General features: G+C 36.2%; 1 protein-coding gene across 2 annotated transcripts in view; it reads left to right on the plus strand.

Annotated features, from left to right (window-relative positions):
* KBTBD3 (kelch repeat and BTB domain containing 3) overlaps nucleotides 1-24201 on the plus strand; it is a gene marked incomplete at its 3' end in the record, with an annotated part of 49866 nt that extends 25665 nt beyond the window's left edge. Inside the window, exons 2-4 of one of the 2 annotated variants that reach the window (XM_082660645.1) lie at nucleotides 14665-14809; nucleotides 18209-18453; nucleotides 22599-24201. In XM_082660645.1, coding sequence (XP_082516771.1) covers nucleotides 18221-18453; nucleotides 22599-24201 — 1836 coding nt within the window. In that variant the 5' untranslated portion in view covers nucleotides 14665-14809; nucleotides 18209-18220. The remainder of the gene's footprint in view (nucleotides 1-14664; nucleotides 14810-18208; nucleotides 18454-22598) is intronic. The other variant, XM_082660644.1, reaches the window with a different exon arrangement.
* Between the last annotated feature and the right edge of the window lie 1064 nt (nucleotides 24202-25265).

Below are 25265 nucleotides of genomic sequence, written 5' to 3' on the forward strand. Positions count from 1 at the left end.
CATGGTGGTTTATATTGATATTTGAATATTGAACTACTCTTACATCCCTGGATATGGTTGTTGTATATAATTTCTTTTATTTATTGCTGAACTATTTTTGATAATTTTTGAAATAATTTTTACGTCATATTTGTCTTTTTTATTTTTGTAGTAGTGTCTTTGGGGTGCTACAGTAAAACTCATTTAATAAAATTAGTTGGGAAGTATTCCCTCCTGTTTTATATTGTGGATGAAATTGTATAGATTGATATTCATACTTTAAACATTTGGTAAATTTAATTTATTTAATAGTAACATGACTATTCAAATTTTATATTTTATCTTGAGTGAGTTGTGGTAATGTGTTTTTTGTGGAATTAGTCTATTCCATCTGAACTATCAAATTGTTATGTATAGAGTTGTTTATAGTATTCCTTTATCCTTTTGATGTTTTCAAGGTCTGTAGTAATTCTCTTGTTTCACTCCTGATATTAATAATTTGTGTTTTCTCTCTTTTATTCTTTCTTTGTCAGTCTTGCTAGAGGTTTGTCTACTTTATTGAACTTTTCAAAGAATAAGCTCTTTGTTTCATTGATTTTCTCTGAATTTTAAAAATTTTAATTTCATAGATAATTTGCTATGTATCATTTTCTCTCTCTTGACTACATTGAGTTTATTTTGCTCTTCTTTTTCTAGTTTTCTTGAGGCAGGAGCTTAGGTGATTGATTTGAGACCTTTATACTTGCATAATGTAATCATTTCCTGAGATAAAGTTTTCTCTCAGCATTGTTTTAGCTACATCCCACACATTTAAGTATGTTGTGTTTTCGTTTTCATTCAATTCAATGTATTTTTTAAAAATTTCCCTTGAGACTTTCTCCTTGCCTCATGAATTGTTAACAAATGTGTTACTTCATTTCCAGGTGCGTGGAGATTTTAATTTTTATTTATTTAATTTTTTTTTGGTTGGAGTATAATTGCTTTACAATGTTGTGTTAATTTCTGCTGTACAATAAAGTGAATCAGCTGTGTGTATAAATATATCCCCTTCCTCTTGGACCCCCTCCCCATTCCCCAGTCCCACCTGTCTAGGTCATCACAGAGCACTAGGGTGAGCTCCCTGTACTATGCAGCAGGTTCCCACCAGCTATCTGTTTTTCACATTGTAATGTTTTTATGTCACACCTAATCTCCCAGTTCATCCCACCCTCCCCTTCTCCCCCGTCCACATTTCCATTCTCTACGTCTGCATCTCTATTCCTGCCTTACAAATAGGTTCGTGTGTACCATTTTTCTAGATTCCATATATATATGCGTTAATATACGATATTTGTTTTACTCTGACTTACTTCACTCTGTATGACAGACTCTGGGTCCATCCACGTCTCTACAAATGGCCCAATTTCGTTCCTTTTTATGGCTGAGTAATATTCCATTACATATATATGTACCACATCTTCTTTATCCATTCATCTGTCGATTAACATTTAGGTTGTTTCCACATACTGGCTATTGTAAATACAGCTGCAGTGACCATTGGGGTACTTGTATCTTTTTGAATTATGGTTTTCTCAGGTTATATGCCCAGTAGTGGGATTGCTGGGTCATATGGTAGTTCTAGTTTTAGTTTTCTGAGGAACCTCCATACTGTTCTCCACAGTGACTGTATCAATTTTCATTCCCACCAGCAGTGCAAAAGGGTTCCCTTTTCTCCATATCCTCTCCAGCATTTATTGTTTGTAGATTTTTTGATGATGGCCATTCTGACTGGTCTGAGGTGATACTTCATTGTAGTTTTGTTCTGCATTTCTCTAATAATTAGTGATGTGGAGCAACTTTTCAGGTGTTTGTTGGCCATCTGTATGTCTTCTTTGGAAAAATGTCTATTTAGGTCTTCCTCTCATTTATTGATTGGGTTGTTTGTTATTCTGTTATTGAGCTGTTTGTATATTTTGGAGATTGATCCTTTGTCCGTTGCTTCCTTTGCAAATATTTTCTGACATTCTGAGGGTTGTCTTTTCATTTTGTTGATGGCTTCCTTTACTGTGCAAAAGCTTTTAAGTTCCATTAGGTCCCATTTGTTTATTTTTGTTATTATTTTCATTACTCCAGGAGGTGGGTCAGAAAAGATCTTGCTGTGATTTGTGTCAAAGAGTGTTTTTCCTATGTTTTCCTCTAAGAGTTTTATAGTGTCTGGTCTTACCTTTAAGTCTTTAATACATTTTGAGTTTATTTTTGTGTATGGTGTTAGGGAGTGTTCTAATTTCATTCTTTTACATGTAGCTGTACAGTTTCCCCAGCACCACTTATTGAACAGATTGTCTTTCTCCATTGTATATTCTTGCCTCCTTTGTCATAGATTAGGTGACCATAGGTGCGTGGGTTCATCTCTGGGATTTCTATCCTATACCTTTGATGCATATTTCTGTTTTTGTGCCAGTGCCATACTGTCTTGATTACTGTAGCTTTTAATATAGTCTGAAGTCCTCCAGCTCCACTTTTCTTTCTCGAGATTGCTTTGGCTGTTCAGAGTCATTTGTGTTTCCATACAAATTGTAAAAATTTTTGCTCTAATTCTGTGAAAAATACCATTGGTAATTGATAGGGATTGCATTGAATCTGTAGATTGCTTTGGGTAGTATAGTCATTTTCATAATATTGATTCTTCCAATCCAAGAACATGGTATATCTCTCCATCTGTTTTTGTCATCTTTGATTGCTTTCATCAGTGTTTTATAGTTTTTTGAGTGCAGGTCTTTTGTCTCTTTAGGTAGGTTTATTCCTAGGTATTTTATTATTTTTGTTGCAGTGGTAAATGGGATTATTTCTTTAATTTCTCTTTCTGATCTTTTGTTGTTAGTATACAGGAATGCAAGAGGTTTCTGTACATTAATTTTGTATCCTGCAACTTTACCAAATTCATTTATGAGTTCTAGTAGTTTTCTGGTGGCATCTTTAGGATTTCCTATGTATAGTATCATGTCATCTGCAAATAGTGACAGTTTTACTTCTTTCCCAATTTTGCTTTCTTTTATTTCTTTTTTTTCTCCGATTGCCATGGCTAGGACTTCCAAAACTATGTTGAATAAGTGTGGCAAAAGTGGGCAACCTTGTCTTGTTCCTGATCTTAGAAGAAATGCTTTCAGTTTTTCACCATTGAGAATGATGTTGACTGTGGGTTTGTCATATTTGGCTTTTATTATGTTGAGGTAGGTTCCCTCTATGCCCACTTTCTGGAAATTTTTTTATCATAAATGGGTGTAGAATTTTGTCAAAAGCTTTTTCTGCATCTATCGAAATGATCATATGGTTTTTATTCTTCAGTTTGTTAATATGGTGTATCACATTGATTGATATGTGTATATTGAAGAATCCTTGCATCCCTGGGATAAATCCCACTTGATCCTGGTGTATGATCCTTTTAATGTGCTGTTGAATTCTGTTTGCTAGTATTTATTTGTTCAGGATTTTTGCATCTATGTTTATCAGTGATATTGGCCTGTAATTTTTCTGTGTGTGTGATATCTTTGGTTTTGGTATTAGGGTGATGATGGCCTTGTAGAACGAGTTTGAGAGTGTTCCTCACTCTGCAGTCTTTTGGAAGAGTTTGAGAAGGATTGGTGTTAGCTGTTCTCTAAATATTTGGTAGAATTCGCCTGTGAAGCCATCTGGTCCTGGACTTTTGTTTGTTAGAAGACTTTTAATCACAGTTTCAGTTTCGTTAGTTGTGATTGGTCTGGTCATATTTTCTATTTCTTCCTGGTTCAGTCTTGGAAAGTTGTACTTTTCCAAGAATTTGTCCATTTCTTCCAGGTTGTCCATTTTATTGGCATATAGTTGCTTATAGTAGTCTCGTATCATCCTTTGTATTTCTGTGGTGTCAGTTGTAACTTCTCCTTTTGCAATTTTATTGATTTGAGTCCTCTCTCTTTTTTTCTTGATGAGTCTGGTTAACGGTTTATCAATTTTGTTTACCTTCTCAATGCACCAACTTTTAGTTTTATTGATCTTTGCTGTTATTTTTTTAATTTCTATTTCTTTTATTTCTACTCTCATCTTTATGATTTCTTTCCTTCCGCTAACTTTGGGTTTTCTTTCTTCTTCTTTCTCTAGTTGCTTTACGTGTAAGGTTAGATTGTTTATTTGAGATTTTTCTTGTTTCTTGAGGTGAGATTGAATTGCTATAAACTTCCCTCTTAGAACTGCTTTTGCTGCATCGCATAGGTTTTGGTTCATTGTGCTTTCATTATCATTTGTTTCTAGGTATTCTTTTATTTCTTCTTTGATTTCTTCAGTGATCTCTTGGTTATTTATCAGTGCAGTGTTTAGCCTCCATGAGTTTGTGTTTTTTACAGTTGTTTTCCTATAATTGATTTCTAATCTCATAGTATTGGTGTCAGAAAAGATGCTTGATACGATTTCAATTTTCTTAAATTTTCCAAAGCTTGATTTGTGACCCAGGGTGTGATCTATCCTGGAAAATGTTCTGTGTGCACTTCAGAAGAAAGTGTATTCTGTTGCTTTCACCTGGAATGTCCTATAAGTATCAATTAAATCTATCTGGTCTATTGTGTCATTTAAAGCTTGTGTTTCCTTATTTTCTGTCTGGATGATCTGTCCATTGGTGTAAGTGGAGTGTTGAGGTCTCCCACTGTTATTGCGTTACTGTCATTTTCCCCTTTTTTGGCTGTTAGTATTTGCCTTAGGTATTGAGGTGCTCCTATGTTGGGTGCATAAACATTTATAATTATTCCGTCTTCTTCTTGGATTGATCCCTTGATCATTACATAGTGTCCTTTCTTTTCTCTTGGAACATTCTTTACTTTTAAGCCTATTTTGTCTATATGAGTATTGCTCCTTTAGCTTTCTTTTGGTTTCCATTTGCATGGAATACCTTTTTTCCATCCCCTCACTTTCCATCTGTATGTGTCCCTAGGTCTGAAGTGGATCTCTTATAGACAGCATATATACAAGTCTTATTTTTGTATCCATTCAGCCAGTCTATGTCTTTTGGTTGGAGCATTTAATCCATTTTCATTCAAGGTAATTATAGATATATATGTTCCTATTACCTTTCTCTTTATTGTTTTGGGTTTGTTTTTGTAGTTCCTTTTCTTCTTTTTCTCTTGTGTTTCCTGCCTAGAGAAGTTCTTTTAGCATTTGTTGTAAAGCTGATTTGGTGGTGCTCAATTCTCTTAGCTTTTGCTTATCCCTAAAGCTTTCGATTTCTCCATCAAATCCGAATGAGATCCTTGATGGTTAGAGTAATCTTTGTTGTAGGTTTTTCTCTTTTATTACTTTAAAAATATCCTGACCCTCCCTTCTGGCCTGCAGAGTTTCTGCTGAAAAAACAGCTGATAACTTTATGGGGATTCCCTTTTACGTTATTTGTTGCTTTTCCCTTGCTACTTTTAATATTTTTTCTTTGTGTTTAATTTTTGTTAGTTTGATTAATATGTGTCTTGGTGGTTTCTCCTAGGATTTATCTTGTATGGGACTCTCTGCAGTTTCTGCACTTTGGTGGCTATTTCCTTTCCCATGTTAGGGAAGTTTTCAACTATAATCTCTTCACATATTTTCTCAGATTCTTTCTCTTTTTCTTCTGGAACCCCTATAATTCGAATGTTGTGTGTTTAATGTTGTCCCAGAGGTCTCTGACACTGTCCTCAATTCTTTTCATTCTTTTTTCTTTATTCTGCTCCTCAGCAGTTATTTCCACCATTCTATCTTCCAGCTCATTATTTGTTCTTCTTTCTCATTCTGCTGTTGATTCCTTCTAGTGTATTTTTTTGCTTCAGTTATTGTGTTGTTCATCACAGTTTTATGTTCTTTAGTTCTTCTAGGTCTTTTTTAAACATTTCTTGTATTTTCTCAATCCATGCCTTCATTCTATTTCTGAGATTTTGTATCATCTTTATTAGTATCATTACTCTGAATTTCTTTTCAGGTAGGTTGCCTATTTTCTCTTCATTTATTTGGTGTTGTAGGTTTTTACTTTGGTCCTTCATCTGTAACACATTTTTTTGTCAACTCATTTTTTTTAATGTGTGGGGCTTTGTTCCTGTCTTACTGGTTGTTTGGCCTGAGGTGTCCAGCACTGGAGTTTGCAGGCAGTTGGGTAGAGTGAGGTCTTGGTGCCGAAGTGAGGATCTCCGGGAGATCTCACTCTGATTAATATTTCCTGGTGTCTGAGGTTCTCTGTTAGTCCAGCGGTTTGGACTTGTTATCCCCACCTCAGCAGCTCAGGCCCGACCCTCAGCCTGGGAAACAAGATTCTGCAAGCCGTGTGGCGTGGCAAAAAAAAGAAGAAAAAAAAAGTATGATATCGAAGAATAAAAAATAAAGTGAAAAATAAAAAATATATTGGAAAAACTAGAAATATAAGTGAAACAACAACAACAAGGTAAAACAGAACCAAAACAGGAAAAAAAAAAAAAAAGAGGCAGGGAAGAAACCAAAAGGAGCAGAACAATCACAAAGAGTAAAAGATAAAATAAAATTAGAAAAATGAAAGACTTAATAGAAAAAATAAAAATATAAATGATACCACCACAAGGTAAACAGAACCACAACGTTTAAAAAAAAAAAAAGAAAAAAATGAAGAAAAGAAAAAGGGGCTGGAAAAAGCCTTGGCTTGGGTCAAGGACCTTAGGTGGTGGTGGGGGTTTAAGGTGGGGGCGGGCCCCTAGGCTCAGGACCTGCACAGCCGGAAAGGACAACATGGCTGGAGGGGGCCTCAGAGCGTGGATTAGAGTGCAGGGGCAGGGTTTGGGCTCTGCACAGCCAGTGGTGGCCTTGGAGTGCAGAGGATCAGGCCCAAGACCTCAGCCGGCTCCGTATGGCCCAGGTGGGCGGGGGAAACACTGGCTTTGTTCCTTTCTGATCCTCCAATCTCCCAAGGGTCTCTCTGCATCCCCGTTGCTCTCCTCACTGTGGGTGGGCCACTCTAGGTGTGGGAACCCCTCCCCCAGCCGCCCCACAGGGGCATCCATCCCATCCTGCCTCCATTTCTTCTCCCCCACGCCACGTCCTACCTGGTTACTTGGGGGTTCTTCCCATCCCCTTCGGTGTCTGTGGCCCCTCACAAGTGCCTGGTAGGTGCCCTAGTTGTAAGGAGATGTGAACTCTGTGTCCTCCTATTTTGCTATCTTGACTCTGCCCCCTCAGATTTTAGTGTTAACCTTTCTCTTAATTGATTTCTAGCCTCATTTCATTGTGGCCACATAACATAATCTGTGTGCCTTCAATTCTTTTAAATCATTTAAGGGTAGGTCAGGATATGGTCACTTTTGCTATATGTTTCATAGGCACTTGAAAATCATGTGTATTCTGTTGATTAGATTCTGTTGGTTGCTGGTGTTATTGAGTTCTTGTGTATCATTGCTGATTTATTGTGTTCTTGTTCTATTAATTTTAGAGAGGACATTCAGGTCTCTAGCATTATAGCTATAATAAATGCATTTGTCTGTTTTTCTTTTCAGGTCTATCAGTTTTTGCTTCCCATTACTGCACCTCTTTTGTTTGATATGTACACATTTAGGTTTGCTATGTCTTCTTGCTGGATTGACATTATGTGATATATCTCTTTGTCCCTGATACTTTTCTTTGTTGATGTCTACTTTACCTGATATTAATATAGCCACACCTGTTTTCTTTTAATTCATGCTTATATAGTATATCTTTCTCTATCTTTTGACTTCCAACCTACTTATATCATTCTGTTTGAAGTGAGTTACTTTTAAGAAGTATAAAGTTGGGGTTATTTTTTTTTTAAATCTATTCTGCTGATCTCTGTCTTTTAATTGGTACGTGTGTATGTATGTGTGTGTGTGTGTGTGTGTGTGTGTGTACCATTTACATTTAGTACAGTTATTGAATATGTTAGTACTGAAGTTTGCTTTTTGGTTGTTTGTTTTCTGTTTATTCTGGTTTTTTGTTTTTTGGGGTTTTTTTTGCGGTATGCGGGCCTCTCACTGCTGTGGCCTCTCCTGTTGCAGAGCACAAGCTCCAGACTCACAGGCTCAGCGGCCATGGCTCATGGGCCCAGCCGCTCCGTGGCATGTGGGATCTTCCCAGACTGGGGCACGAACCCGTGTCCCCTGCATTGGCAGGTGGACTCTCAACCACTGCGACACCAGGGAAGCCCTGTTTATTCTGTTTTTAATTTCTCTTTTTTCTTTTTTCTGCCTCCTTTGGGTTACTTGAACCTTTTTTAGGATTCCATTTTCCGTTTTCATTCTGTTATAATGATTCTGGGTGTATCTCTTTGTATAGATGCTTTAGAGATTGTTCTAGGATTACATCACTTACATATGTACATGTATACATTCAGCCCTCCATATCTGTAGGTTCCACATCTGCACATTCAAAGGACTGAGCGTACTATGCCAGCCATTTAATATAAGGGAGTTAAGCATCTGAGGGGTTTGGTATTGGATGGGGAGGAGTGTCCTGGAACCGATCCCCTGTGGTTACCAAGGGACAACTGTATATAATATATATATGTGCATGTATATAATATATACTTTGTAATTGCTCACTGAGGTTTTTCTGTGATGGCTGCTTAAAATTCTTGGCACATAATTCTGACATCAGTGTCATCTCACTGTTGATGTCTGTTGATTGTTTTTTCTTATTTAATTTGATATATTCCTGGTTCTTAGCTCTACTGAGTATTATATAAGACTCTAGATCTTATTTAAATCTTGTATTTTAGTGGGTTTTTTTTTTTAACACTGCTCTTTTCGGTTTAGGTTACCACCTCATTGCTGCCAGGTTGAGAAGGAAGTCCAGACTTTCCACTATACCTCTGTTGATACCTAGGAGAGGAAGGGCTCCTTTCTACTGCTGGACAGAATTAGAAGTTTAGGCTCCCCTCTCTGCATCCTCTGATACCAATCTCAGCCTCAGATTATCCGCTGATAACAAGAGGCACCTTGTTATTGCTCCTCACGTGGTCTCCAGTGACATCATTGGGGATGGCCTTGTTGCTGCTAATCGGTAGTGGAAGTCCTGATTCTTTACTTGGCCTCTGACTCTACTCCAGCCAGGAGGGGGTGGAATGCCATGTTACTGCCAGGTGGGGGTAGAAGGTCAGGCTCCCCACATGCCACATGATTGCCACTGATTGGGGGGGTTGTTGGTGGCCACTTGTTACCACCCAGAAATGATTAATGTCCTGACTCCCCACTCAGCCTTCACCAACAGCATTCCTTTGGGGGAATGGGAGGAGGAGAGCTGAGGCACCTCATTACAGTCTGTCAAGGGTGGAATTCTTGGCTCTCCATTCCACTTTTGCTGACATTGGTGGTATAGAGCCCCAGTTTTTTTGTGGTGTTTGTCAAAACTTTTGTCTTGCTAGGTTGCTCTTTTTCCTGGTCCTTTGCCTAAAGAGATCATGTTTTTCTTGGATCTCTTTATGTGTGTGCCCATTGGTGTTCAGTGTTGTCAACTTCTTCACTATCTATGATATATTAGGCAAAAATAAAACCCAAGGAACTCATCACTGTCTTGTTCCTTGTGTCTGAAGTTCACTAGCCAGCCTGCCTGTTTCTCTCCACTTCTCACAGGCTCTGTATGTTTGTGAGATATATTTTTATATATGTCCAGGGTTTTTAGTTGTGCTTAGCAGGAGATACAGGGAAAAGTATGTCTACTCTACTTTACTAAAGCAGAGGTCTCATTTTTTATAGGAGTAATATTTATAAGAATTAAATTAAATGCTGTGTGAGACCCATGGCCCAGTACCTAACACATGGTACTGGCTCTATAAATGTTAGCTCTTATTTTTGTCATATATGTCTTTCTTATTCAGAATGATCTTAAATTGTCATGGTAAGTTTTGACCAGTACATTTATGGTTGGATCTTTTGAGCACTAAAATTACTTTCTGAGCTTTCATTTGATATTAAAATCCAGGGTCAGAATAGTATTGAAAAGAGCATGGACTTTGAGTGAAACAAGCATGTTTCTGTTAGTTTTGTGTCTTACACCTTATTGTTTAATCTCAGCCTCAATTTCCCATTTTGAAAAAGTCATTATTAATACTAATCTTAAAGGATTATGAGCATTGAATGAAATAGCTTTATAAATTACTTATAAATTCTAATATTTTCAGGTTTGTTATATCACAGATAAACTATGAAAATTGAGTCTCTAACCATTCATTTGCTTATCAGTGTTTACCTGTTAACAGAAATGAAAGTTTTGCCATATAGTATTGTTCTCTGATTTGTTGCTTTAAAGGTCCAAAATGATTCGCTTTGATAGGGATGTAAGTGCTTAATTTAGATTGTTGTAATCATTATCAAAAATTTCCCTCCATATCTCTCCTTTTTTGTCAGTGTATCAACATGCTCAAATTTCTCCCATCTAAAGCAAAACAATATTTCTTAGAATTGCACCTCTAGTCCCAACCTCACTGAACTTAAAAGAAAAATTTATACAAATTTGTTCATTATTCCCTCTTAAAACCACTGTAATCTGGCCTCTCCCCACCCCACCCTCAAATCATCGGTGACTTCAGTCCTTACCTTACCTAATCTCTCTCAGCTTTTGATAATATGGGAACTGCTTCATTCTTGAAATTCTCTTCCTTTGGCTTCCACCATCTTTCCTAATTTTCTTGCATTTCTCTTCCTGTTCTTTGTGAGTTTTTTCTCAGCTGTAGAACTTTTTCACCTGTATCTACTACAGATTGTATTTTCCATTATATTTTCAGTTTGTGTAGACCATCACCTGGTATGTAGCAGATGCTGCATAAATAATTCTTCAACTTAAATTGTCTATCCCTTAAGATTAGTTATCCTTGGTGTTCCATCCTTGGCCCTCTTCTCTGCTAATTCTACTTGCTTTCCTTGATTGATTTTTATTAATTTCAATGGCTTTAGTTATCTTGTGGATCAGATCCCTCTTCCCCTTTCATATATTTTCCAGTGCCCTTTCTCTTTTTTTTTTTTTTTTAAGAAAGAAATGCAAAATTTTATTTGAGCCAAATTTGAGGATTATAACCTGGGAAGAGCATCTCAGAAAGGTCTGAGAACTGTTCCAACTGATTCACTTTGTTATAAAGCAGAAACTAACACGCCCTTTCTCTTTGATTGTGCTTATAATCGTTGATTAAGTAAAGTCTCCATGTAGAAATTCACTCAAGCCAAATTGACAAAATAGGACATTTCAGCTTCTCTGCTTGACCATTCTACATAGAGTAAACATGGAGGGCTTTAACTTTTAACCACTTTACAAAAGTGAATACCTGTGTGTAATGCTGATGTATTAGTTGATACTTGAAAATTTCAAATAAAGCCATTTTACTTACATTACTAGTTATAGAAATAAAAATTACAATGTACATTTATCGTTGGTTTCACTTCTTATCTGTGAACTATGAGCCTCAGTAACTGACTTAATCCAAGGTCCAAATTATTTATGTATGTATTATAACTTGGTATAAATAATTAGGTATAAATTATATATACACATACAGTGATATTTAAACGTATTGCAAACCATGTTGCTTTTATTCAACGTTGTACAGGAGGTCTTAGCTACTACTGTAGTACAAAAAAAGAAATAAAATTGGTAAAAAATAGGAAAGAAAAGCAACCTTAGTATTTACAAATATGTAATTTTTATGCAGAAAACACGAGAGAATCAACAGATAAATATTTAGATTAATAAATGTGTTTATTGAGTTGCTGGGATTAAAATTAATATTCATCAATTAAGATAATCCTATTTGTTGTAATAGCTACATCTCAGTGGCTTAACAAAATTAAATTTGTTTTTCATTAAGAAAAAGTGTTTGGATTTTTTAAAGTTGATATTCTCATTACCAGTGCCAGTGAACATGCATATCTGTCCCATTAGATAGTAAGCTCCATGAGGATAGGAGCCACATCTTTGTTACTCACTGCTATATTCTTAGCAGAATGATATTTCTAAACTGTAAATCCAGTGGTATAATGCCACTCCTTAAAAGTTTTCTAAATATTCCTCATTACCTATAGAATGAAACCCAAGCCCCCTTGCATGGTATGTAAGACTTTGCATGAGCCATTCCCTATTTACTACTTAAGCTTTTTTTACCCTATCCCCTGTCCTCAACTTTCTATTTCTCCAAAGGGGCCGTAATAACTCTTATCCATGCCTTTGCATTTATAAATTAATTTTTTCTCTTGGAAATGTCTTTCTCACCTTTGGTAACCATTTTCCTTTTTTTTCTTTTTTTTTTTTTTAACAGCTCAAGTACTGTACTCATCAGGATGGCTTCCTCAATCCTCCTCCTCCCCTCTCTATTTTGTCCTTTCCACCCCTGAAAGCAAGTCTGAATGTTGTCCTTCCTCTATGCTTCCATAACACTGCTCATATCTCTATTATGACCCTTATACAGTTTACTTATTTCTTTCCCCACTAGCCTATAAACCTGTAAGAGCAGGGATTCTGTGCCTCATTTATCTTTATATTCCCAAATGTATGCACAGGTTTGAAACCCAGAAGATTTTAAATAAAAGTTTATAGAATAAGAAAGATCAGTGTTAAGGCTGTTGGGGCAATTCAAGTGAGAATGATGAGAGCTTAAACTAAAAGAATAGCAGTAGGGATGAAGAGAAGTGGTTTTAAAATGGATGTATATGGTTGGTGAAAGACGGCTTCCAAGTGTCTAGCTTGGGAAGTGTAGTGGCCGTTCATCTAGATGAGAAATAGAAAAATAATAGAATTATGGCGGGGGAAAACCAACATGATATTACTTAAATTTTGGTAGTTTCCAGTGGTAATTATGACCACATTAAAGAATTGGAAAGTAGAGGTACCCTTAAATGTCCAATAAGAATGTATTTTAAAATTAAGTTGTAGAAAAAAATTTTATGTATACACACACATACGTAATCAATCACATACAGAATGAAAGTATTATGAAACAAGTATTCAGTATCTACCCAAATCGTTTCCTTCATCTCTCCCTGATTAGACGGCTTAGAAGTCAGGGTAGTAATTTCTGCTGTAGATTGTCCCCTGTGGATCAAAAATCCTTGTCAACACCTATAATCCTAAACTTTGAGGGAACTTTTAAAAACCCAGACGAATCTAAGCTTATAGGAGATAAATTTATTTTTCCATCTTCAGTATCTAACTTCCTCTAATAAAGAAGGATTTAAATACGTATCTTTAAATGGATGAGAATTCGGAGCAGTTCCAATGGGTGTGTAGGTGATAAGGACTGAGTCTTTCAACCAATTCTGTGATTCTTTGAGGCAGGCCATGGAGAGACCCTATATTGCTGTTACAGATTATTGATGCTGTAGCCCATTGCTAGACTTGAGAAATAGACCAGGAGTAACACCCTGGCCTCATTGTGTTGTTGAGAAGATGCTTTGATCCTTTTCACAGCACTAACTCATGTCTATCTAGTGTATATCATGCTGGTTACCTGCTCTGTTATACTACCCCTTGTGTAGTATAAATACTCCCTGGCTAGTCCCTTTAAGTATTCCTTTCTATCATTATGGAGTCAGAAAGAGGAGGCTGGCTCAAGTCTCCACCAGTTGTCTCTTCTTTTCATTGATCCTGATACTCCATATAAAACTACTTTGCAATGATAGCTCTTATGTTCAGCTTTCCTCTTAAGCCCTAGGAATTATTAGAGAACTGTTTCTGCTGTCCCTCCCCCTACCACCTTTTAAATGTAAACATTTTCATTAATGTCATTTAAATGATTTCTTTGGCTTTTATGTTAACTTTCTAATAGAAAATAAGTACTAACTTTCATTTATTTAGCACATAGTAAATGCTAAACTATTTATTATTTTTAATCTTCTCAATAACACAACTAGATAGGTAAAGTTTATCCTTATTTTACAAATGAAGAAAATGAGAATCAAAGATCAGAAGTTACTTGCCTCAAATGTATCACAAGTATATTGCTGAGCCAGCATTGGAACTCAAGTCTTATCCTCTTCTAAAGCCCTACTCCTTCTTCTGTTTCATATTACATCATACCCCTGGGAAGATATATGATTTTATAGTTATTAGAAAAGGAGGAAAAACATGTAATTTTATAAACAGTTTTACAGGTGACTTAAGAAGTATGCCTTGTGAGGTGAGGAATTACTGGGATATTCCTTTTCATCCTAGGTCAGATGTTATCAACATTCTTTTGTTGTTGTTGTTGTTGTTTTGTTTGGCCGTGCCACACATCTTGCAGGATCTTAGTTCCCCTACCAGGAATCAAACCCAGGCCCCAGCAGTGAAAGTACGGAGTCCTAACCACTGGAGCACCAGGGAATTCCCTCAACATTCTTAAGTAAAGATTTGCACTGTTGTGATGATTATCTTTGTACCCCACTCTAACTTAGAATATTCTTTTCATCCTAGATCAGATGTTATTAACATTCTTACGTAAGATTTGCACTGTTGTGATGACTAGGCCACAGGGTGCCCAGACATTTGGTCAAACATTTTTCTGGGTGTGTCTGTGAGGCTGTTTCTGGATGAGATTAACATTTGAGTAGATAGACTGAGTAAATTATTGCCCACTCTAATGTGGGTGGGTCTTATCCAATCAATTGAAGACCTGAAGAGAACAAAAAGGCTGAGTAAGAAGAAACTTCACCTACCTGACTGCTGGAGCTGGAACATTATCATTTCCTGCCTTTGGACTGGAACTGAAAAATCATCTCTTCCTAGGTCTCCAGCCTGCCAGCTTTCAGACTAGAACTTATACCATCAGCTGTCCTGGTTCTCAGGCCTTTGGATTCAGACTGAAACTACATCGTTGGTTGTTCTGAGTCTTTGACTTGCCAGCCACGTATCTTGGGACCTCCATAATTTTGTGAGCCAATTATTTATATGTATATACATATATAATATATTTATATATGCACACATATACATACATACACACACACCACACACACATCACACATATACCAGTAGTTATATATATAACAAATAGGCTTATAGCCAAATATATAGCGTACTGGTTCATTGGTTCTGTTTCTCTAAAGAACTCTAATACAACTGTTTTCTGCCTTACTTTTCTTCACAAATGCTCCCAAGCCTCTCATTACCTTTTTTCCCTCCACGACACCCACTCTCATTCTTAATATGTCTGTTTACTTACAGTTACTCAGAACACTGCTCACAAAATTACTGCAGGTAACTTATTTTTCCAATACTACTGTGAATTACATCCTATTAATGGCCCCTGCGTGTGCATGCACACACTCTTATACAGGCACATTATTCTTCATATAGTACATCAGCTAGTCAGTAACTTTCTGTGATAATGAAAATATTCTATGTTTGTGGTATACAATATAATAGCCATTAGCCACATGTATTAGCATTCTCCAGAGAAACAGAGCCAATTGGAAGGAGAGATAGATAGATAGATAGATAGATAGATAGATAGATAGATAGATAGATAGATAGATAGGGAGATTGATTTACTGTGTGGAGTTGGCTTATGTTATTATGGAAGCTAAGCAGTCGGAAAACTGGTCCAGGAAAGCCAATAATAAAGTTGCAATCCAAATTTTAGTCCAAAGGCAGAAGTCTGATATTCCATCTCAAAGACAGTGGCAGAGAGAAAGAATTCTATCTTACTGGGCCTTTTGTTCTATTCAGGCCTTCAGTGGATTCAATGAGTCCCACTCACATTAAGGAAAACAATCTGCTTTCCTCAGTCTACTGATTCAAATGTTAAGCTCATCCAAAAAAACCATCACAGACACACCTAGAAATAATGTTTAGCCAAGTGTCTGGGTACCCTGTGGCCCAGCAAGTTGACACATAAAAGTAACCATCATATTACATATGGCTACTGACCGCTTAAAATATGGCTAGACCAACCAAGGAACTAAATTTCTAATTTTTATTTAATTTTAAGTAATTTAAATGTAAATAGGTATACATGGCTCACAGTTACTATTTTGTTTTTTTGTTTTGTTTTGTTTTGTTTTGTTTTTTTATATATGTTCCCATATCTCTTCCCGCTTGCGTCTCCCTCCCTCCCACCCTCCCTATCCCACCCCTCCAGGCTGTCACAAAGCACCGAGCCAATATCCCTGTGCTATGCGGCTGCTTCCCACTAGCTATCTACCTTAACGTTTGGTAGTGTATATATGTCCATGCCTCTCTCTCGCTTTGTCACCATTTACCCTTCCCCCTCTCCATAGCCTCAAGTCCATTCTCTAGTAAGTCTGTGTCTTTATTCCTGTTTCACCCCTAGGTTTTTCATGACATTTTTTTCCTTAAATTCCATATATATGTGTTAGCATACGGTATTTTTCTCTCTCTTTCTGACTTACTTCACTCTGTATGACAGACTCTAGGTCTATCCACCTCATTACAAATAGCTCAATTTCGTTTCTTTTTATGGCTGAGTAATATTCTATTGTATATATGTGCCACATCTTCTTTATCCATTCATCCGATGATGGACACTTAGGTTGTTTCCATCTCTGGGCTATTGTAAAAAGAGCTGCAATGAACATTTTGGTACATGACTCTTTTTGAATTATGGTTTTCTCAGGGTATATGCCCAGTAGTGGGATTGCTGGGTCATATGGTAGTTCTATTTGTAGTTTTTTAAGGAACCTCCATACTGTTCTCCACAGTGGCTGTATCAATTTACATTCCCACCAACAGTGTAAGAGGGTTCCCTTTTCTCCACACCCTCTCCAGCATTTATTGTTTCTAGATTTTTTGATGATGGCCATTCTGACTGGTGTGAGATGATATCTCATTCGCAGTTACTATTTTGGACAACACAGTGGTAGATTGTCTCAGTCCTAGAATGAAGCTTTGACTGATGCTGCAGGACCATTCAGACTACTTCTCCAGTATCTGGCTTCCACCTGGGCTTGAAACACCTCCTCTGGGAGAACACAGCCACCATGTAAAAAGTCCAACTACCCTGAGACTGCCATGCTATGAGGAAGTATTAAGCTAGTCACATGGAGAGAGTATATCAAGAGAGGGAGAGAAAGCCCTATCTGTTCTAGCCATCCATCCCATTTGAAGGAAATGTGAATGAAGAAACTGTATTGGACCTCTAACCCAATCAGGCCTTCAGGTGACTTCAGCCAGAGCTGCCACCTGACTCAATGAAAACTCACAAGCAAGAAGTTCCATCTAAACCTGCAGAACCATGAGAGATAATAAATTGTTGTCTTAAGCCACTCAGTTTTGGGGTGATTTGCAAGGCAATAAATAACCAGAACAGAAGTATGCTAAGGAATCAAGGCTTCCTATTTTTCTGGCTCCCCTAGATCCCAATCTTCTTTTCTTTCTGTTTTCTACTTTCTTGCTTTTTGTGGTATAAACTTTTATGCTTAGAACTAAATTAGCAGTTTGGGAAAGTCACAGTTATCTGGCCTTCAAGTATCTTGGCTTTTTGACCTCATATTTAAAAGGCTTTCCTGCTTTCAGATAGGCCAAGTTGGACCAATGTTTGCCTTTTACTTCCTTAGTAAAGGCCATAACCAGTTAATACAATCTAATACCCTGATCTTTTTCAATCAGTTGTCTTTTTTTTTTTTTTTTTTTTTTTTGCGGTATGCGGGCTTCTCACTGTTGTGGCCTCTCCCGTTGCAGAGCACAGGCTCCGGACGCGCAGGCTCAGCGGCCATGGCTCATGGCCCTAGCCGCTCCACGGCATGTGGGATCTTCCCAGACCGGGACACGAGCCCGCGTCCCCTGCATTTGCAGGCAGACTGTCAACCACTGCGCCACCAGGGAAGCCCCGATCAATTGTCTTTTAAAAGTCTAATCCCAGAAGACAAATACCTATGCTTCAATATTAACATTTTAATCTCTACTTTGCTACCAGAAGAAAATGGATGGGAGGGAGAGGGATGTGTTGGGTAAATATTCAAATGATACCTGCTATATAAGCAATACCTCTTACATATAACAGACTAGTCATATACTCAGATCCTATATAAGTTATTTATACAACTTATAAATTGTGCTATTTAACACAGTTATATAGCCTTGAACTTTATCCCTTAATAATGTACTTTTTATTCCAGTGAGCTCAATATTTATAAAAATTTAAAAGGAATTTATTGCTAAATGTCAGGAAAACAAGTGTTTAGGACACGATTTACTATTATGATTGTTCTTAGTGAGCATTTTTTTGTGATTGACACTAAGAGGGCAAATTTTGGATCTGAAAATTTCATTAGGACTCTGTTACATCAGTGATTTGTTTTTTTCATTCCAGTTCTAAGAACAGATGGAAGTGGCTATGGATAATTCATATGATTTCAATCAACAAGGCTCATGTAATGGAATTCCATCTGAGAAGAAAAACAACTTCCTCGTGTCAGAAGATCATGGACAGAAAATCTTAAGTATACTACAGAATTTTCGAGAACAAAATGTCTTTTATGATTTCAAAATAATCGTGAAAGATGAAATAATCCCATGTCATCGTTGTGTGTTAGCAGCATGCAGTGACTTTTTCAGGTACTTTACCTTGTCTGTTTATCCCTCAGATTTTATGATACCACTAATTAAGTTATTTTTTACGGCTGTACTCAATTTCCCCCCACAGAACATGAAACAGTAATCTTTAATACTTAAAAAAAAATAATTAGAACCTAGATTAACTAATGATTTTTGAATATGAAAATATAAGAGTACCTTTTTTAAAGTTCAAGTCTTCCCAGGCTAGGATTGGGAAGTTCTGTGGAACATTAGTCCCTTGAATTGTTCTGGAAAAATATTGTTTTGATCTGGGGTCAGTTTTGTTTGGGGGATCCCTGCACTGTATAATTTGGGAAAAGAGGAAAGGACAGATTGAGCAAAAATGGAAGCCAAGTTCAAAGAAAATGAGGAGTCTGAGAAGAAAATACATTTCAGTCATGTATTATATCCCATGGATTGTCCAGGAGAGAGGGACTCTAATGCAGAGAATTTCTCTTCACTTTAGCCAAGATAGTCCTACAGTAGGGAAAAGTACTTCCAGAACCATTTCTGGAGAGCACCCAACTTTTTCTGATTCTAATTCTGAATATAATTTGGTTCCCCATGTAGATCGTCCTACAAGGAATATCCTAGTCATGACACTGTAAGAATCCACTGTGATGACAGTGGGTTTCTGATTCTTAACAGTGATTAAGGGTCATGACCTTAGTACTGTGGTAACTGTATCAAGGTAATACCTGTGAGGCCTATTCATCAGACAGACAAACCTCTCTTGCTGACATCTTGACCTTCAGCCCTCCTAGTCATACTGCAATAAACTCAAATCCTAATTGCAGTATTTTGCATTATGTTCAGTTTTAGAAACAATTTTTATTCTAAGTAAGCAGGGGTTAAATCTCTTAACAAAACACCTGTTTCTGTAGGGTTTCCTGCTTTGAATTTGGGAGCAGTGGCTCACTGCTGCATCACAGTTTACTGGGGACAAGGGGGGCTACAACTTTTACTAGCCTGTTGCCTAACTAGACTATATGTCTTCATGTATTCTTTTCATTTCATCTCTCATGTATCCTAAGTTATTCTTCTTCAGACTCTACTGGGGCCCTAACTGTTCTTATGTTCTCCCACTCTCAGGTTCCGCTAGTTTCTTCCCACCTCTCTTCTAATCCACTTTTTCTTCCAAGTAACTTTCTTGCTCCCTTATCTTTCATATCACCTCTTCATCAGAGGAAGCTGTACAGTATAATGGTTAAGTACTTGGCCTCTTAATGCACATGCCCTAAATCTAAATCCCAGCTCCACCACTTACTAGGCTTGTGACCTTAGGTAAGTTACACAACCTCTTCAGGCTTCAGTTTCCTTATTTGTAAAAATTCAAGATAATAAAAATAGGACCTAACTCATAATGAGTGTTGAATGAAATATTGTGTATATATATATTTTTTGCGGTATGCGGGCTTCTCATTGTTGTGACCTCTCCCGCTGCGGAGCACAGGCTCCGGATGCGCAGGCCCAGTGGCCACGGCCCGCGGGCCTAACCGCTCCGCGGCATGTGGGATCCTCCCGGAGCGGGGCACGAACCCGTGTCCCCTGCATCGGTAGGCGGACTCTCAACCACTGCGCCACCAGGGAAGCCCAAAATAATGTATATTAATGATTATGTCAGTGCCCACTACATTCAATTAATGTTAGCTGCAATTATTATTATTTCCAAACCTAGCCAAAAAATGGAAATAATTTGGTATGAACACACAGTCTTATTTCTCCATAATGTTTTCATGTTAACAAAGTAAGAAATTCGTATAAGCATTTGAACTGGCAGTCCTCTACTCTTTATGTTGAAGTTATTTATTAATTAAATGTATTTGCACATGTATTTGTCCATAGTACTTTGTTCAGCCTACTCCTAGCTTTTTAGGGATCTACTTTCAATTTTTAAAAATGATTGTTAAAACAACATGTTTTTCAAAATTCGCATCTGTTTTGAAGTAAAACAAATGACAGTTTTATAATGACCTAGATCCTTTATTATATATAGTATTTTACTAAATGAGTATATAGTTCACATAAAAATATGTACAAATGTAGATAGAAAGTCTACATTATTTACACTCTTGTATGATAAGGCCACTAATTCATAATTTTGTGTTATGATCAAACTCACTGGAGTATTGGGATATAAACTCACAGAAATATTGGGGTATATAAAATTAAAATAGAAAATTACATAGTGCATGGTAAATGCCCTTTAAAATATTTTTGGAAAATTAAAATTATGATTGAGTGTAAAGTCACTGGAGACAAGATTCAAAAGGAATCACACGTATTGTGTAAACACTTTATGATAACATGGTAAATTTGAGATAGAAGTTAACTGGATACTTTAAAGATGAGTAGGATGAAATATAGAAATATATTACTTGTGTTTTCTCAAAGAAAATGTGGAAGTTGGTGGTAAATTAGAAATACATACAATTTTAGAAAACTTTTTTTCTTAAAATGATATTAATAATAGTTTGCATCAATTAACTTAGTTATTTCTCTCACAGCTCAGTGAAATAGGTACTACTAGTATCCCCATTTTCAGATGAAGAATTTGAAGCACAATCAAGTTGTTAACCTCCCCAAGGTCACACAGTTAATAAGTGGTATAGGCTAGATACCCACCCAGGCAGTCCTGTTCTAGAGGCCATGCTCTTATTATTACCCTAAACTGACTATAGATATCTTAATAATCTAATTATAACCACAGGTTAATGTTTCTAAGTTGATATACATTATTGAAATATCCTGCATAATGTGTAACATGTATAAATTTTTGTAACTCTATTTATTCGTTATTGTGTTAAAAAGTATTGAATACTCCTAGTAGAAAGGGGCGTTAGCATCCTTTTCCTAAGGAGTATTCTGTATTTGGAAGGCTCCTCATATTTTTCAGTTGGACACTTGTGCTGTAGTAACTTTAGCTACTCTCTATAGTAGACTTTAATAATGAAGTTTGGTTTTCCCCCAGAGTACTTGGGCGCCTGAGCACTACTCACAAAGGTGTCCTGGACAGTACTGGAACAAATACAAACCAGTATTAAACCAGGACCAAAATCAGATGATCTTTAGTCTTAATGAATGTTCAACTGGCAGTCTTTAGTTCTTTGTTGTAGCTCTTTCCTCTTTATCTTTATTTGCAGTTCTACTGAAAACCATCATAATGGGTTTGTTTAAAGTGTAAAAATGAATAACTCTGGATATGAAATTAATATAAGGATGGACAGCAATATTGATCTTACCAAAGCCAAATGTAAAATATATCTTAGTCTCCTGCCTAAATATTTCTGAATAATTTATATTTTTGCTTAAACTGAGCCAAAAAATTTCCTATTTCCTTAGAGTCTATCAGCTTTACCAGATGGGGATAAATTAGAACTTATTATGAAGAACTTTCAAGCTGGTCTAATTATTCAGATCTGGAGACCCGTCTCCATCTCTCAGTGGCTATTTCTACAAAAAACTTATTTTTAGCCTTTTTAGTTTGGTGTGGTACACTGTTGTTTAGTTTCATAAAATCATATTCCCTTTTTCCTAAAGTGCTGTATGAAATGTGTTTTTAGACATGTATTCAAGTTTATCTTATTTGGTGGATTTCCCCACACAGACAGAGTCATTGGAAACATCTGATATCTCACTGTATTCCATCTTTTACATATTTCACTGCTGCCAAATTGAAAATTATTTTGAAAAAGACTTTTAAATCCTAAACCCAGAAGCTTTTATATATTTTAAGTAATTTTAGTTATCACCTGCAGAGTTGATACTAAATTAACCCATAAGTAAATAAATTCAGCCATTAGAGAGATTTTACCCTAATTTTATGAATAATATATAAGAACATCGAATCAGATGCAAAATTTGAATCTTTTTGTAGCCTTTGGATCCATTGCTGTGGGTCAGCTATAATGTGTATATTTTGCAATATGGGAGTTATGTAATACGTATATTTTACAGATAAATCATATGGTCTCTAACTATTATAGATATTAAATTAATTTATTAGGATGCTTTAAAAATATATTTTGTAAATGTATTTTACATCAACCTAAGAGTAAAGGAAACCTCTTTAAGGTAATATTGAAAATTATCGTGGAATAAAATATTCCTGTTTATTTGTTCTCCTGTGTTCTTCATTTTTGCAGGGCTATGTTTGAAGTAAACATGAAAGAAAGAGATGGTGGAAGTGTTACCATTACTAATTTGTCCTCCAAAGCAGTAAAAGCATTTCTTGATTATGCCTATACTGGAAAAACAAAGATAACAGATGGTAATGTGGAAATGTTCTTCCAGTTGTCATCATTTCTTCAAGTTTCCTTCTTGTCCAAAGCTTGCAGTGACTTTTTAATAAAAAGTATTAATCTTGTGAATTGTTTACAGTTATTATCTATATCAGATAGCTATGGTTCTGCCCGTTTGTTTGATCATGCTTTATACTTTGTACAACATCACTTTTCTTTATTATTTAAATCCAGTGATTTCTTAGAGATGAATTTTGGAGTACTGCAAAAATGTCTGGAATCAGATGAATTAAATGTTCCTGAAGAAGAAACTGTACTGAAAGTTGTCCTTAGTTGGACTAAACATAACTTAGAATCAAGGCAAAAGCATCTGCCTTATTTGATTAAAAAAGTAAGATTATATCAGTTATCTGAGGAGACACTTCAAGATTGTTTACTCAATGAAGAGTGTTTACTCAAAAGCACAAACTGTTTTGACATAATCATAGATGCAATTAAGTGTGTGCAAGGTTCTGGTGGACTTTTCCCTGATGCTCGACCATCCACAACTGAAAAATACATATTTGTTCACAAAACTGAGGAAAATGGAGAAGATCAATATACATTTTGCTATAATATTAAAAGTGATTCATGGAAGATACTGCCACAATCACACCTGATTGATTTGCCAGGATCTAGTCTGTCTAGTTATGGGGAGAAAATATTCTTGACAGGCGGTTGCAAAGGGCCGTGTTGTAGAACAGTTCGGCTTCATATTGCAGAGTCATATCATGATGCCACTGATCAAACCTGGTGCTACTGTCCGGTCAAAAATGATTTTTTCCTGGTATCAACTATGAAAACACCAAGAACCATGCATACATCAGTTATGGCTCTCAACAGATTATTTGTCATAGGTGGAAAGACTAGAGGATCCCAGGACATTAGAAGTCTCTTAGATGTTGAATCTTACAACCCTCTTTCCAAAGAATGGATATCTGTTAGCCCATTACCCAGGGGCATATACTATCCTGAAGCAAGTGCATGCCAAAATGTAATTTATGTTCTTGGATCAGAGGTAGAGATTACAGATGCTTTTAACCCATCACTTGATTGCTTTTTTAAATACAATGCTACAACTGATCAGTGGTCTGAACTAGTAGCAGAGTTTGGGCAGTTTTTTCATGCAACACTAATTAAAGCTGTCCCAGTAAACTGCACACTGTATATATGTGACCTTTCCACTTATAAGGTTTATAGTTTTTGTCCAGATACTTGTGTTTGGAAGGGTGAAGGGTCTTTTGAATGTGCAGGCTTCAACGCAGGTGCAGTTGGAATTGAAGATAAAATTTATATATTAGGTGGTGATTATGCACCAGATGAAATCACAGATGAAGTGCAGGTCTACCACAGCAGCAGGTCTGAGTGGGAAGAAGTTTCACCAATGCCAAGAGCCTTAACTGAATTTTACTGCCAGGTGATTCAGTTTAATAAATACAGGGACCCATGGTTTTCTAATCATTTCTAAAAGTAGTGTGTGATTAGATATTCTAAAACTATTGCAGTTTTAGAAACCTGCAGTAAATTTATTAACCTTAATTATTGGTAAAACCGTCTTTACAGCTTAATAACATAAAATGCACCTTCTATGAGAGAATTACTATGAATGTATACCATATATGAATTAGCAGTTCCCAGAAACTTAAAATACAAAATAAATTTTACCAAAAATTATATTGTATTTAATTTAATCTTGGAGAGTCTAGAATATTACTATTTTCATATGTAAATAAAATTCAGGCTTTGATGTTTTGATTTTTAAAGTACTTTATCCATGAAACACTAGTTAAAAACAAATCAAACTTCACAGAATTGTACAGTTAAGATGGGAGAAATCTCTCTAGGTAAAAATTATTTATTTACACTGTATTATATGAAGTGAAAAATAAATTAGAGTCGAGAATCCTATCTTGTTACTACAGGTATAAGAGTTGTCGAATTCCTATTTTTTCTGATCACTGGTTAGCTGCTTTTAAGCCCTTTCTTTTCTTTCACCATTTTTTAGTCAGAACATTTTCTGAAATGCAGTGTATTTCCCCAGCCTTCTAAACTGTACACTAAACATGGTTTAACTCTTTTCATGATTCGACTCTTCGTTAAGAGCATAATGTACTGTGCTGTATTGCCCTAATGCCATTGGCAGTTACTGAAATGTCTTAAAATTTGCTGATTCTATTAGTTTTCAGTGTTAGTTGGTTTCAGTTTTTAGCAGTATTATACCTTATTTTCTGGCTCAAGCTCAGTAAATTAACATTTTTGATTTAAATAATCAGTTCTAAGTTATACCTGACCTGAGTTTATCTTGACATGTAACCCATTTAGTGAAGTTCTTGGTTTCTGGGATCGTAGTCCTAAAATACTTTTTCTGTATCATTGCCAGTTTCCAATGTAAGTGAGGATGTAGAAAATCTGACCTCTAGATAAGTGGACCACTATTGTTGGCATTTCTTAAACTTTTACATGTACAAATTTGAGTTACAATAAGAAATTTCAGCGTTTAAATTAGTACCATATCAGTTTTCTGTGATGATA

This window comes from Grampus griseus, assembly GCF_964374135.1.
Source record: "Grampus griseus genome assembly, chromosome: 8".
Lineage (NCBI taxonomy): Eukaryota > Metazoa > Chordata > Mammalia > Artiodactyla > Delphinidae > Grampus > Grampus griseus.